General features: G+C 47.0%; 1 protein-coding gene across 1 annotated transcript; it reads left to right on the forward strand.

The window, feature by feature from the left end:
* Positions 1–10,722: 10,722 nt before the first annotated feature.
* On the forward strand, positions 10,723–10,920 carry LOC308632830 (large ribosomal subunit protein eL38-like; the record flags this gene model as incomplete). Its single annotated transcript, XM_081265173.1, is given in 3 exon segments — positions 10,723–10,818; positions 10,822–10,836; positions 10,840–10,920. Coding segments are annotated over 3 exon segments (192 nt in total), but the record flags the coding sequence as incomplete, so codon positions are not given.
* Positions 10,921–12,832: the final 1,912 nt, after the last annotated feature.

The raw sequence follows: 12,832 nt of genomic DNA on the forward strand, positions 1-12,832 counted from the left end.
AATACTGAGAACCAAAGGCCCAAATGGACTCTAATCCCACTTTCTGGGGGAGTAGGTTGGGAGAGCTGGGCCTGGGGGAGCAATTGCTAATATTTATCTTGTGTTTGCCAGGTTCCAGGACAATGCTAAACACCTCAGAGGTGTTAGCTTATTTTATCTTGGCTGGAGCCCTGGGAGGCAAGTCTAGTTTCCTGCCGAGTACATTTAGGTGTGGAAGGAGTGGAAAGAATAGCTGTCGAAGTCACCCAGGGATGTGAATGCAGTTAGTGGCAGAGCCAGGAATAAAAACTCCTGTCAGCACAATGCACACTCCATTGCAACCTACCCCCAACCCCAGTTACCTCCAAGGGGCCCAGACTACACCAGCAGCAGCTGCCATCTGCAGCATCTGCCTGGCTTTCATACTCTGCTGTCCCTTGACTATGGAGGGGTGGGAGGACAGCTTCCTGGCCAGGTTTTGACAAAGCTGTGCATACCTCCAGTGTCTGTTGTCCAAAGAAATCTGGAAATCTAGAATGCATGTTCCATTTGCTGCACATCTCAGATGTTCAGGAGCCACTTGTAGTTAATGGCTACCATATTAGATGGTTCAATCCTGCACTCATTGCAAAAACAAAGGCTTAGAAGAGGCAGGTAACCTCCTCAAGGTCCTATAAGTAGTAAAGGGGATAGTTGAGATGTGAATTTTGTCAGTCTGACATCAAGCCTAGGTATTAACCACTAACTACACAACCAGGGTCCCAGCATGCACGTCTGAGTCCTATTCCAAGCAGAAGGGCAGAGGGGCTGCCTCCTGACTTCCAGCTCGGGCTCCCAGATATAAAGGTGGTGTCCTGGAGTGGTGTGGGAGGGAAGAGGCAGGAAGATACCATCACAGTAGCTGCAAACCTAGGGGCCAATCGCAGGGGGTCGGGGGGTAGGGGAGGCCTTCTCATGGTCTCTGCCCAGACACAAGTCTCTTCTGCCCCTCACTTCTGTCTCTGCAAACCCCACCTAGTCACTTTCCAGGAAAGCCAGGAGCACACTAATTCTGGTCTCCCAATATTTGCTGTCTCTGCAAACCAATAAGTCTGCAGCCTGCAAAGAATGCTGATGGAATCAATGGCATCATAAGGTGACTTTGAAAAAGAACAGGGAGGGGGTGGGGGCTGAAACAATTCACTCAATGACAGTAACATCAGTGAGAGAACCCAGAGAGGGATCAATACCTGCAGGTGGATTGTTTGCAAACTGGGACACTATTGAGCAAGTGCCAGGCCAACCTCAAGGGTGGGTTTCCACCGGAAGGATGACTGGGTGCTTACCAGCACTTTTTTTTCAAACTGAGAATTCTGCTTATGCCTGTGCAATGGAAGCCTGATCAACAAGTCATGGATTCCATTAGTTTTCTGAATATCACGAGAAATTCTGGAATCTTTGTGCTGAGTATCATTTCATGGCCCACCTTGGCTCTCTATATGTTTGAAACAGTCTCTGCTCCAGTGGGCTTGCTTGCACACGGTGTGAGAACTGGGATGGACTGGAGATTTGGAGATCTCGTTTCAAGTCTTGGTTCTGCTGCAAACTAACCAGAGGCTCTCAGATAACCCTTTGGACTCATCTGAGTTTCAGTTTCCTCTTTAATGGGTCCAGACATGGTGCCCTGGTGTTTGACACGTGCCCATTAGTTAGTAACAGACACAAATAAGGATTGCTGGGAAGACAAGAAGAAAAGTGTTTCGCATATAGGAGCTCAATAAATGTGAATTGAATGAACATAACAAGTCAGTTCTAGCTTTCTAGAATTTGCCTGCTTTCCATCTTTTCATAGTCTCACTCCTGCCTTCTACCTCAGCCTTCTCCCTGCCTCGTACCTGAAGCTCCCAGGATTGTCACCCTTCCCGATGACTCTCTGTCTTTGCATGAGTGGTTCCCTCCCACCTGCACTGGCTGGCCTAACACGTTCATCCGTGAAAGCCCAAGTTAGGTGCCATTTCCTCGGGCAAGTTCTCCTGACCTCCCTTCCTCTTACCCGTAAGTGTCTATCCAATCCCTTCTTTTAGTGGCTACCTCAGCACCGTGGACAAACTTTTCCTCCTGTATGTGCTGAATTGTAATATGATAGGTTTAATTATGACTCCACTGACCTAGGAGCTTCCCAAGGGCAGGGGATCCTTGTTTCTCTCTGTGGCCCCAGCCTGGGACAGGGCTCAGGAAAGCGGGTACAGTTCTGACATATCCTGTGGCATCTTCTTTCTCTGAGGAGGTGCTGGACACCATCCCCGGGGAGGTTCCCTTTTCTTTCCTTAAACTCTGAGGTTGGTACCCTGAAGGGTCAAGCTTCCCTGCATCCAGGTGATTCCCTTCTCAAACTCCCCCTGACTTATCTCCTCCTTGTACCTTGAATACAAGCTGAGGCTTTGTGGGTTGGATGGTGGTGGGAGTCTGGTGAGGAGCCCTCCTCACAGCCAGGAGGCTGAGACCAGTCCCCGCTGTGCCTACCCTCTGCTCTTCCTCCATTGCTGCCCCTGTGCATGTATGAGCCAGCTCCAGAGGACTGGGGATGGGGTGGCAGGTGGTTTTGCTCTACCTAGACCTCCTCTTTCCCCTTAGCTCTTTCTCCTTTAAGCAAACATTCATGGGGACAACTTACCCTGGGGGCAGTTACTTGGCTAGGACAGAAACCAACACCCCAGGTCCTGTCTTGGCTGAGCTCATGGGCCGTGGGAGGCAGCACAGAAGAGAAACCGAGGTTGCCAAGGAGGACAGAAGGTCAAACGCAGGTTCATCAGTCACAAGTGTGCATTGCGGGGGTAGTTGGCAGCATGGGACAGACACTGTGCAGACTGTGGTCTGACATGGCCTTCACTGAGAAGGGGAGAGGGCCAAGGACACCTGTACCCTTGACTCAGGATGTCTCTTCCTGAATCATACAGAAGCACTTCAGGGATGTGTGGGGCAGATGGTGACCCTGGGCTCAGTATGGTTTGAAAAAGAGTTAGGAGAAATTTGAAGGGGAAAGCCTTCACCAGGTGTGGTGGTACATGCCTAGTAATCCCAGCAACTCAGTAGGCTGAGGCAGGAAGGTCACAAGTTTGAGAAAACCTCAGTAGTTCAGTGAGGTCCTAAGCAACTTAACAAGAACTTGTCTCAAAGTAAAAATTAATTAATTAATTAATTAATTAATTAATAAAGGGCTGGGGATGTAGCTCAGTGGTAAAATGCACTTTACCACTTTTCAATCCCCAGTGCAAAAAAGAATAGACCTTCTTCTTAAAGGATGAGTAGATCCTTGTCAGTAACAAAGCAGGTAGGATGTCCCAGGGAGAGATCAGAAGCACACCCAGAAGGGAGGGCAGAGGTCAGCAAGAGCCAGACCTGGAACTGGATTCCTCACCTAGGGCTCTGGGTATATCCTGGGGTGAGGGGAGCCAGCAAAGGAGTTAAACCTGGGAGCAACCCCCTCTGCTCTCTCTCTAGAGCTCTCTGTCTGCCACGGCCTCCCAGCTTTCTGACAAGTAGAGTCATCTGGTCTCATCTCACCCCTCAAGTGCCACCGTGAGTTCCTCAACCTCTTACTGTCCCCTTGTAGGACCAGCCAGGGGCCTGCCTCCTCCTTCTGAAGTGACATTCCCTTGCAGCTCTCCCTGCTGGGAACCCATCACAGAAGGGCTTCAGTGCATCAGACCCAAACCCCACTGCCCAGGAGTGACAGTCAAAATGCCTCACTCTCCAATAGCAGGTCAGAGCAGCAGAGCTGAGCCCCCACCTCTTTTTATTGCTGGATCATGGTGTGGGGAGTTTTAGGGATTCCTGGGAAGGATTGGAAGCAATGTGGTGGTGGTGGGATTTGTGAGGTTTAGGCAGTTCACTGTTTACTTGTGGGAGCAGGCATATGGCCACAGGTTGCCATCCTGCACAGCCACCTGAGGGCTGCCACACGTGCCCTAGAAAGCTCTTTCCAACAGGGGACAGTACAGACCCTTCTGAGTGAAGCAGAATTCAAGTGAGACTGAACAGACTCAGAAACGGAAGGAACCCTGACTGGTCAGAAATATTCTTCCTTGTTAATGAACAGGACTCTCTATTCAAAATCCTGGCCCGTGATGAAACTTGCCTTCAAAGAACTCTGGGGTGTGTAATGGTTTTCCTGCCTGAACTTTTCCACAAACGCTATCAGAGGCCAAGACTTTGCACTCAGAAATGCGGAAAAATACTTGCTATCACCACAAATCCCACCACCACCACGTGACCAGGAACCGTGGTCACAAAGTGAAGAGACTTTAGTCAGGTGTCTGTCCCTTTTGTGCCTGTTGCACGTGGTCCTCTCCAGTAGCAATTGGCCACGCTGGAAAGGAGGAAGACAACAGTAAACACGTGGCTTATCCACAGGCAGCCCTGGCAGTGAGTGTCCCACACGCTCAAATCAAGGAATCAGATGTGGCAGTGACCAAGTTGGAGTTTCTGAGGTTAATGGTCTAGAGCAAATCAATTTTGCTACAAAAGATTCCAGAAAGCAGAATTTATTGAGTACCTACTATGCGCTCAAACACTTTACTGGGACAAAGACACACACATAGTCCCTACCCTCAAGCTGGGGTCCCCCATGGCACCTGGTGAATGATTACTTGCTTTTCAACAACACTGAAAGATGTAAGGACCTGAAAAGTGATCTATATGAGATCATCTAGAACTTTAAGCCTCACAGCCAAAGTGAGCCAAAGATGACGCTTAATGTCAGTGAGTAATTTTTTAAAAGTACCTTAAAGGTTTTCCATCAACAAATATTTGACTCTAGTCCATCAGTCAATTGGGTATGTGCCCAGCCATGTGAATTTTGCCTACAGAGCAAATGACTTGAAAAAAATCTGTAGGGGCAGGGGGAATGGCTTCCCTCTGCCCTTCTAGTTGGCTGAACTACAAATTGAATTGACATAAGACAGATTAACAAGAGGAAAAATCACATTTAATTGCATACATACATACAGGAGTCCCATAAAACACAACCTGAAGAAAGGCCAGATGACTGACATTGATGAAGGATGGATGAGCTAGGGCTGCAGATGCAGCTCACTAGTAGAGCACCTGCCTAAAGTACATGAAGTCCTGGGTTCAATTCCCAGAACTGCAAAATTAATTAATTAATAAAATCTTTCTGAGCTTCAGGATGGAATAGAGGTTTGGGACTCCTGGGTGGGGGGTGATCGTTTTTACACTTGCTTGGTAAATAGAGGGAAACTGCAGAGAAAGGGGGTCTATGGTCCTCAAGAGGAGAAAAAGAGGACTTGATCCCGTCTCTTCCATCTCTGCCCCAGGCCTGGCGAGAGATTCTGGAATCATGGGGGTGGGAAAAGGAACAGCACAGCTGCCAAGGAAGACTGGGCAGGGTGGTTTGGGAGCAGAGCAAGTGAGAAGGGAAGAGATGAGGCTTGCAGAAATATGGCATTGCAGAAAAGCTGAGGCAGAGTCTTCAGGGATGGGGGAACCTGCTTCAGAACCATCAGAAGTGGACAACTCCATCTTCCTCTCAAGAACAACTGCAGAGCATACGGTGCCAGGGCTGAACCAGCCCCTTGTGGAGTCTGCGATCTATCCACGGGCTCCATCACACATTCAACCAACACCAGGGGAAAAGATCAAAGACAACTTGTGTCGATACCAAGCATGCACAGACTTTTTTCTCTGATTATTATTCCTCAAACAATACAGCAGCCATATACATTACATTTAATTTTTTTTTAGGTATGATTTAAAGTGTATGGGAATAGACAAGGGTATGCACAGGTTCCAAGCAAATACTTCACCATTTTATGTAAGGAACTTGAGTACCTGACGATTTGGGCATCCTTGAGGGGTCCTGTAACCAGTGCCCCATACGGAGGAAGGACTGTAACAATGACCATCACTGTCACCACAACAAAGAACAACGCTAGTCAGCATGAACTTAGTATTTACAGGTTAACTCTTCTCAGTGCTTTACACGAATCGTCTCATTTAATGCTCATAACAACCACTTTACAAAGAAGAAACAGATGCAGAGAGGAAGAAGAAACAGATGCTCAGCTCTTTTTACTTTTTATTTTGAGACAGGGTCTTGGTAAGATGCTTAGGTCCTTGCTAAATTGTTGAGGCTTGCCTCAAACTTGCAGTGCTCATGCCTCAGCTTCCATGGTCACTGGGATTGCAGGCATGTGCCACTGTGCCTGGCTGAATATTTTTACATAGCACAGAAACTGTTCCGAGTTGCTGCTGCAATGACCATAAACTACTCTTGTAAATTACTTCTCTTTTATAAAATTGATCAAAGTATGCGATGATCAAATCCACTTCGAAGTCCTTTTGGCAACTTACAGTAATTATGTGAGGATGTACTTCACCATCTAAATAGCTTGTAATTTTGAAATATTTGTTAACAGATTTAGAGGATTATTAAAAATCAAGCTTATCTTCTCTCTTCTTCATACAAGAAAGGGTGTGGGGGTCAATAGAGCAGAAATTAAATAAAGATGTCTTGGAGTAATCATGGATGCCCCTGGACTCCTAGATTTGATCCATGTCTCTGAAATACCTCTCACCCTTTCCCTTCCCATCTGCCGCTGTCACCACGCCCCCACTCAGCCTCCTCGCTCTCCAGGACCTCCAACCTAGCCTTCCCAATGTAGCCAGAGGATCCTTCTAAAAAGATGACATGGAGTTGCTCTCAGAGACAGAGGATGGTGGTCACCACAGACTGGGGGAATGGAGGAAGGGGGAGCTAGTGTTTTAGAGAGAAATAAAAGCCAGTTTAGGACAATGAAAAAGTTCTGGAGGTGGTTGGGGGTGACGGGGCACAATGAACATGCACTTAATACCACTGCACTGTGCACATAAATGTGGCCAAAATGGTACATTTTATGTTATATAAATTGACTACAATAAAAAATAAAAAGAGGGGCTAGGAAGGTGGTAAAGAGCTCACCTAGAGTGCATGAGGCCCCGAGTTCCATCCCCAGCATGGCGATCAATCAATCTATCAATAGAATTCAATGATTCCTGATATTTTCAGAATACAGTGTCCATCCTCAGGGAGTAAGTCAAGGTTCCTCGGAATGCTATGCCAATCTTCATTAGCACCTGTCTCCCACTTCCCTGCCTCCCACCATATTCTGACCTCTCAGTAGCCCATCACCCGAGATTCCTGACACTCCCTTATCTTTGTGTTTGCTGTTGCTTCTTTCTGGATGCATCTTCCTCTCCTATCAATGGCTAAGAACATCTTAATGTTAAAACCCAGTTAAACCACATCACTCCTGCAAAAACCCTCACACCTTCACGCACCTGGTACTGGGTGCGACCTTCTCTAAGATATGGGCCATGTCTTTGTCCCCTTGTTCTCCTCAAGGCCTAGCAGATGCCAGTAACTGTTTAATGAATAAGATTTTGTCTTCATCCCAGAGGAGCTTGACAAGACCAACCTAAGGGATGCAATTCATTTTTAAACGTAGAGCAATCCACAGGTAGAGGAGCATCTTCAATAGGGAGATCTTCTAGAAACTTGAAGGAGGCCAAGTCCAAGCTGGCAAAATGCCTAAAGATGGGGAATTAATGATGACAAAGCTCTCCCCACTTTTTCCAGAAAGAGAAATGAGATCCAGGCTACCATTTTTCCCAGGCTCCTACTTTTGTCTCCCCTCCATGATTTTTGTTTTCTGTTGCCATGCAGACCAGAAAACCCAATTATAAAATTGCAGGGGACATGTGCTATTTTCTGGGGGCTCTACCTCTGAAGCCCCATCTTTTGTTGGAGAAATCCCCACTTTCCCTACCTTCATGGGAGAGAGAGCCCACTTCCTCTTAGGAAGATGTACATTCTATGTACTTCCTTTCACAGCCTAGCTAGGAACTAGGTATGGCCAATGGCCAGATAACACACCAGGATTTTGAATCTAGAGTGAATGACCTCAAGAAGCAGAGATTGTAGAGAATTCCTTCTCAGGGTGGTGACAAGGCTAGTGTCATGGATCTCAATGAGGATGGAGCTAATGGCAGGGTCTGGAGTCGAGAGTACAGTGCCTAGTACTCATGGACTCAGGGCAGTGTGGTCTATTGTCAGCTGTCAGGGGCAGAAGCAACAGGGATCTCTCTGGGCAAGGTCTAAGGGTGGCTTTGATCATAGATCCAGCTAAATACCGTCATAAGATCTGTTCATTCTCTCTCATACTATGGATGTGGTTTATTAGCCTTCCTCACCATCAGTAAGAAGTAACAGTCTTACATTTAAATTAAGTAGAGTAAGTTTTTGTAACTTACAAATGAAGTTTTGTTTTGATAGAACTCAGGACTTTGCAAGTGCTAGGCAAGAACTCTACTATGGAGCTACTCCCACAGCTCTCAAGATTCTGATATAATAACTAATGTAGACCAAACTAGGTCCCTGGTCTACCTAAGGATGCATTTGTGAGCACCTCATAGGTACTCAGCAGTGTTTTAAAAAATCCAACCGATACCTCAATGTGCTTTTTGAAAGGAGGCTCTAAAGACCATGGAGCGATGACCTCATCTCGGTTGGCCAGACCTCTGAGAGTCCCAGGCCGAGCTTCCACACCACTCTCCAATCCCCAGCCCTTGCAGGGCTGCCTTTGTGGCGGCTACAACTTCCGGCTGTAGGGAGCCAAGACTGCCTGCCTTAGCCTGGTGAGCTGAGTTTTCATTTCACTGACTTTCTGTATTTTTTTTCTCCCTTAATCTCTCTCATTTTGTCTCATGGCTCAAGAAGGGACAAGTTGCTGCCTTTTCCCTTTATTTTAGGAAGTTTGTGTGACAGCTGTAGTAGCTGCTGTTGCTGGATTCTGTTTGAACACATTCCAGCAATTCGCCCGCTGTATGATCCTTCAAAGTGACACTGGTTTCATCAGTCTGGCGATGGCATATCTGTTTCAGAACCAGGAGCAGGGAGAGTGGCTGGCGATCATTTGCTCATTAACATTGATTATAGCAATCACTGTCCCCAGGCAGGGAGAGCAGCTCGTAGCGTATCAATGGCTGAGCAGGGTGGGGACATCTCCTTTCTTTCAGGGGCAGCTTTGGACAGAACAAGCTGTATTTCGTTTGCATATTCAGGGCCCCCAAATGTCTAACCTGAGCTTACTCTGGTTAAAGGAAATTCAAAAATTACCCAAATAAATCAGGGGTAACTATTCACAATCAAAAGGATTCTTTCCTCTGCACAAGGCTCTTCACTGAGCTCTCTTATTGCCAGACCTCATAGGGCAGTTGGGAGTTTGTTTATTGAGCTGAATGTGACTAAGGGGAAGGAGGGAGGTCAGGGGCTGCCTGCATCTTCCGGCCCCTCCCAGCTAGAGTCACGGGTGCCTCCAGCTGTGGGCTGGACCCCAGCCAGCGCCTGGAGCCATCCTGAGCAGCAGCTCAGCTCACCCTGTCCTTTGGCACTCTGAGCTGACACACCACTCCGTCCAGGCTTTATTAACCCTTCCATTCAGTCACCCCTTTCCTGGCATCCAGTGTACCCACCAAGCACAGTGCGAAGCACAGGGGCTACTTGTAGACAAATCATGTAGACAGATCACTTACCTATGGTGCCTTCTGCCAGTGGGCAAGTAGACCAGGAGAAGTGATATCAAGTGACCACATGCTTAGGGGACATAGGCCAGGGGGCTCAGGCAGCTGGGAGAGACAAGAGCTCACAGAAACCCTGAGGAGTCTCATTTCTACTAGGACTCGAGAGGTGAGCAGGTGGCCAGGTGAAGATGTGAGGAAAGGAGGCACGGCAGAAACAAATCCCACAGAGGCTGAAGCACAGGAGGAGGGGAGGAGTTGAGTGAGGTGAGAGTGTTAACCAACCTCTTCTCCTCAAACCTTCAGAACACCCCTGGGGGGAGGTCCCACTACTGTGACCATCCCAGCATACAAATGGCAAAACTGAGGCATAGAGCAGTCAACTAGCCTGCCCAAGATCACATATCTAAAGAGCGATGGGTGCACCCCAGCCATCTGGCTCCCAAGTCTGCCGACACGCAGGGTTGCAGCTGAACGACACAGAAGGGCTTGAGCAGCAAAGAAACATGGGGGTTTTAACAGGGGCTCCCTGCAGAAGGGGCTGGTGGGCAGAGCAGCCAGCATCTGCATGTGCTAAAATGCACGAGCTTTTGGTGGCTGAAGATGGAGGAGACAAAGTCGTAGAAGAGGCTCCTCCTCTAGCCCTCGGTGCCTCATTCCCTGGGTGGTCTGCATTTCCACATTTCATCCAGAGTCACATTCTTTGGACAGGGCCAAACCCCACTCCAGCACAAGGAGGAGCGCTGGAGCTTCTTCCCTTTCCGCAGGTGCTATTGGGGCAGCGAGAAGGATGGACACGCAGACTTCCTCCACCTCTGCTGCACTCCTGTCTTCCTATAGAGGTCCCCTTCACTCTGAAGCCATCTGACGCCTGAAATCTCTGCGGTGGCCCCAGCCCACACTCAAGTCTCCATTCTCTCAACTCCCATAGCACTTATTGTGAGAAGCACACAATCAACTCCTGTGTGCATTGTTCTCTAGCTGTTTTTCATTCATTCATCCATTTGACTATCCTGAATTGTCTGGAGATGAGTCATAATTTGGAAGATGGTTGAAGGTTTATTGCGTTATATGCCAAACTTAAAAAAAAAAATTCCACACTCAGGACATTAAAAATACATCTTCCTTGCCATTTGCTGTGTCTACTCTTGCCTTCTCCTTATGCACCTCCCTACCATGCATTGAAAAATTGAGGAAATCAAGGACTTTCTGCTCACAGTCAGGCAAAAGGATGCTGGATTCATCAAGATCAAGAAAAATAAAGATAATGGGATGTTTCAGGTTTGATGTAGCAGATACCTTTAAGCCTTGGTCATCACAGACAAGGGGAAGGCAGGGAAACTTAGGCAATTCCTCCCAGGTTTGACAGTGGAGGAGCCAAAATAACCTGAAACTGATTTGAAATATATTAAAATTTTACAAATTAAAAAGAAAACATATGTACCTAGGTCCTGACTGAGACATACAGGCCATGTGTCCCTATATTAATTGGCCCTGTGCTCCTGGGTTTTTTCATCAGCCCTTTATAGGTTTGTTGCCACACCCTGACCACTGATTGCTTTACACAGGCCATGGAAGTGTCTGGATCCTAGGTCAGTCCATGGAATAGGCCTGGACTGGCCCCAAGGCCCCAGCTCTTCCTCTGCTTGGAATCATCTGCCAAGAAATGGAGTGGATTTCAGAGCACTCCTGTAGCCACTTCTGGACTGCTATGGGCTGCACACCAGGCGATTGAGTATATAGAATTGCAAAGGGTAGACCCTTACTTGCCCTTCCCTGACCTCTAGGTTAGGTGCACCACTCTGTGCTCTCTGCCAAGCTCCTTGTAGGCACAGACAGTTTTAATCATTATGGAATTCCAGCTCCTAGGACAGCATTTAGTACAAGGTAGACCCTTGTGTATTTTGTTGAATGGATTAATGGGAAATGGACTCTGAGTTGGGGTTGAAGAGTGCTCAAGTACACACGCGTGAGCGTCACTGCAAGAACTTTGTGACTCTTTCAGATGCTTCCTCTGGGATCTTCTGTGCCAGCTTTAAGGTCCTCAGTATGCACCTCAAAGCAGGTACAACCTTGTGTTTACTGTATCTGCTGCTTCACCACAACAGCATCCTGGTGACTTTGGATGTGGTTGTGCATATAGTAAGCGTTCAATGTCTTCCTTCTCTGTAACTGGATATGCCACCCCTTGATGGTCTGGACTCACTCTCAGAACAATCCTTTGCTGAAAGCCAGGAATTTACGAGGGACATGGAGATGAGATGTAATTTTGCCTACTGAAAAAACACAGTCCGATGGGGGAAGGTGGGTGAGGATGGGAGAGAAACATGTAAACAATCAAAGGGAATAGGCAGGGGACATAGAGGCCCCTCTCTAGCTGCAGATACGTGGAGCATGAAAACAGTTTCCATATGAAAATAAAGTCAGCCGCTGACTCACCAGTAGATATATACTTAGCCACCCAATAGCCTCAAAAAACTAAACATTGCTCCCAGGCCACCAAACACTGGAGCGCCTGTCCTCCCTTGCAGCTCAGAGTCCTGCTTGTTGTAATAGACATTGAAATCAGACCTGTTTCTGAATCTTCACTCTAAAGTTTACTAATCAGGTAGGTCACTTAACCTCTTTGAGCTTTGGTTGAAGCAGTCATACTGTGGGGTAGTTCTGAGCCTTTGAGAGGGCATCAGCAAGAAGAAATCAAAAAAGAAAACACTTTACCTCAAAAAGCACATGGTCTGGACAGGGAGGAGAGAAGCTGATAGTGTCTGTTCATTTAAAATTATGAAAAGTTCTCCATATCATTTGTAAGTGATATTAGGGTTTTCCAGAGAAATGGAATCAATAGAACGTGTGTGTGTATGTGTGTGTGTGTATGTGTATAGGTCCATAACTTGAAAACACACACACACACACACACACACACACACACACATATATATATATATATATATATATATATATATATATATATATATATATATACTGGCTTATAGGCAGTTATGGAGGTTGGCAATTCCAAATCCAAATCTAAAATCTGGGCCAACAGGATGGAGAGCCAGGAGAGGAGATATTGTGGTTGGAGACAAAGTCATCTGCTGTAGAACCAGGGAGAATCTAGGCTGGGAATGAAGATTGAAGCAGTCTGCAAGAGCTTCCCTTCTTACTCAAAGAAGGCTGGTCTTTTTGTGCTATTTAGGCCTTTGATTAATTGGATGAGGCCCCCCCCCCCAGCTTTCAGAGATCGATTTGCTTACTCAAAATCCACTGATTTCAATGTTAATTTCATTCAAATATACCT

Source organism: Spermophilus citellus (assembly GCF_964194105.1).
Source record: "Spermophilus citellus genome assembly, chromosome: 13".
NCBI classification, from domain to species: Eukaryota; Metazoa; Chordata; class Mammalia; order Rodentia; family Sciuridae; genus Spermophilus; species Spermophilus citellus.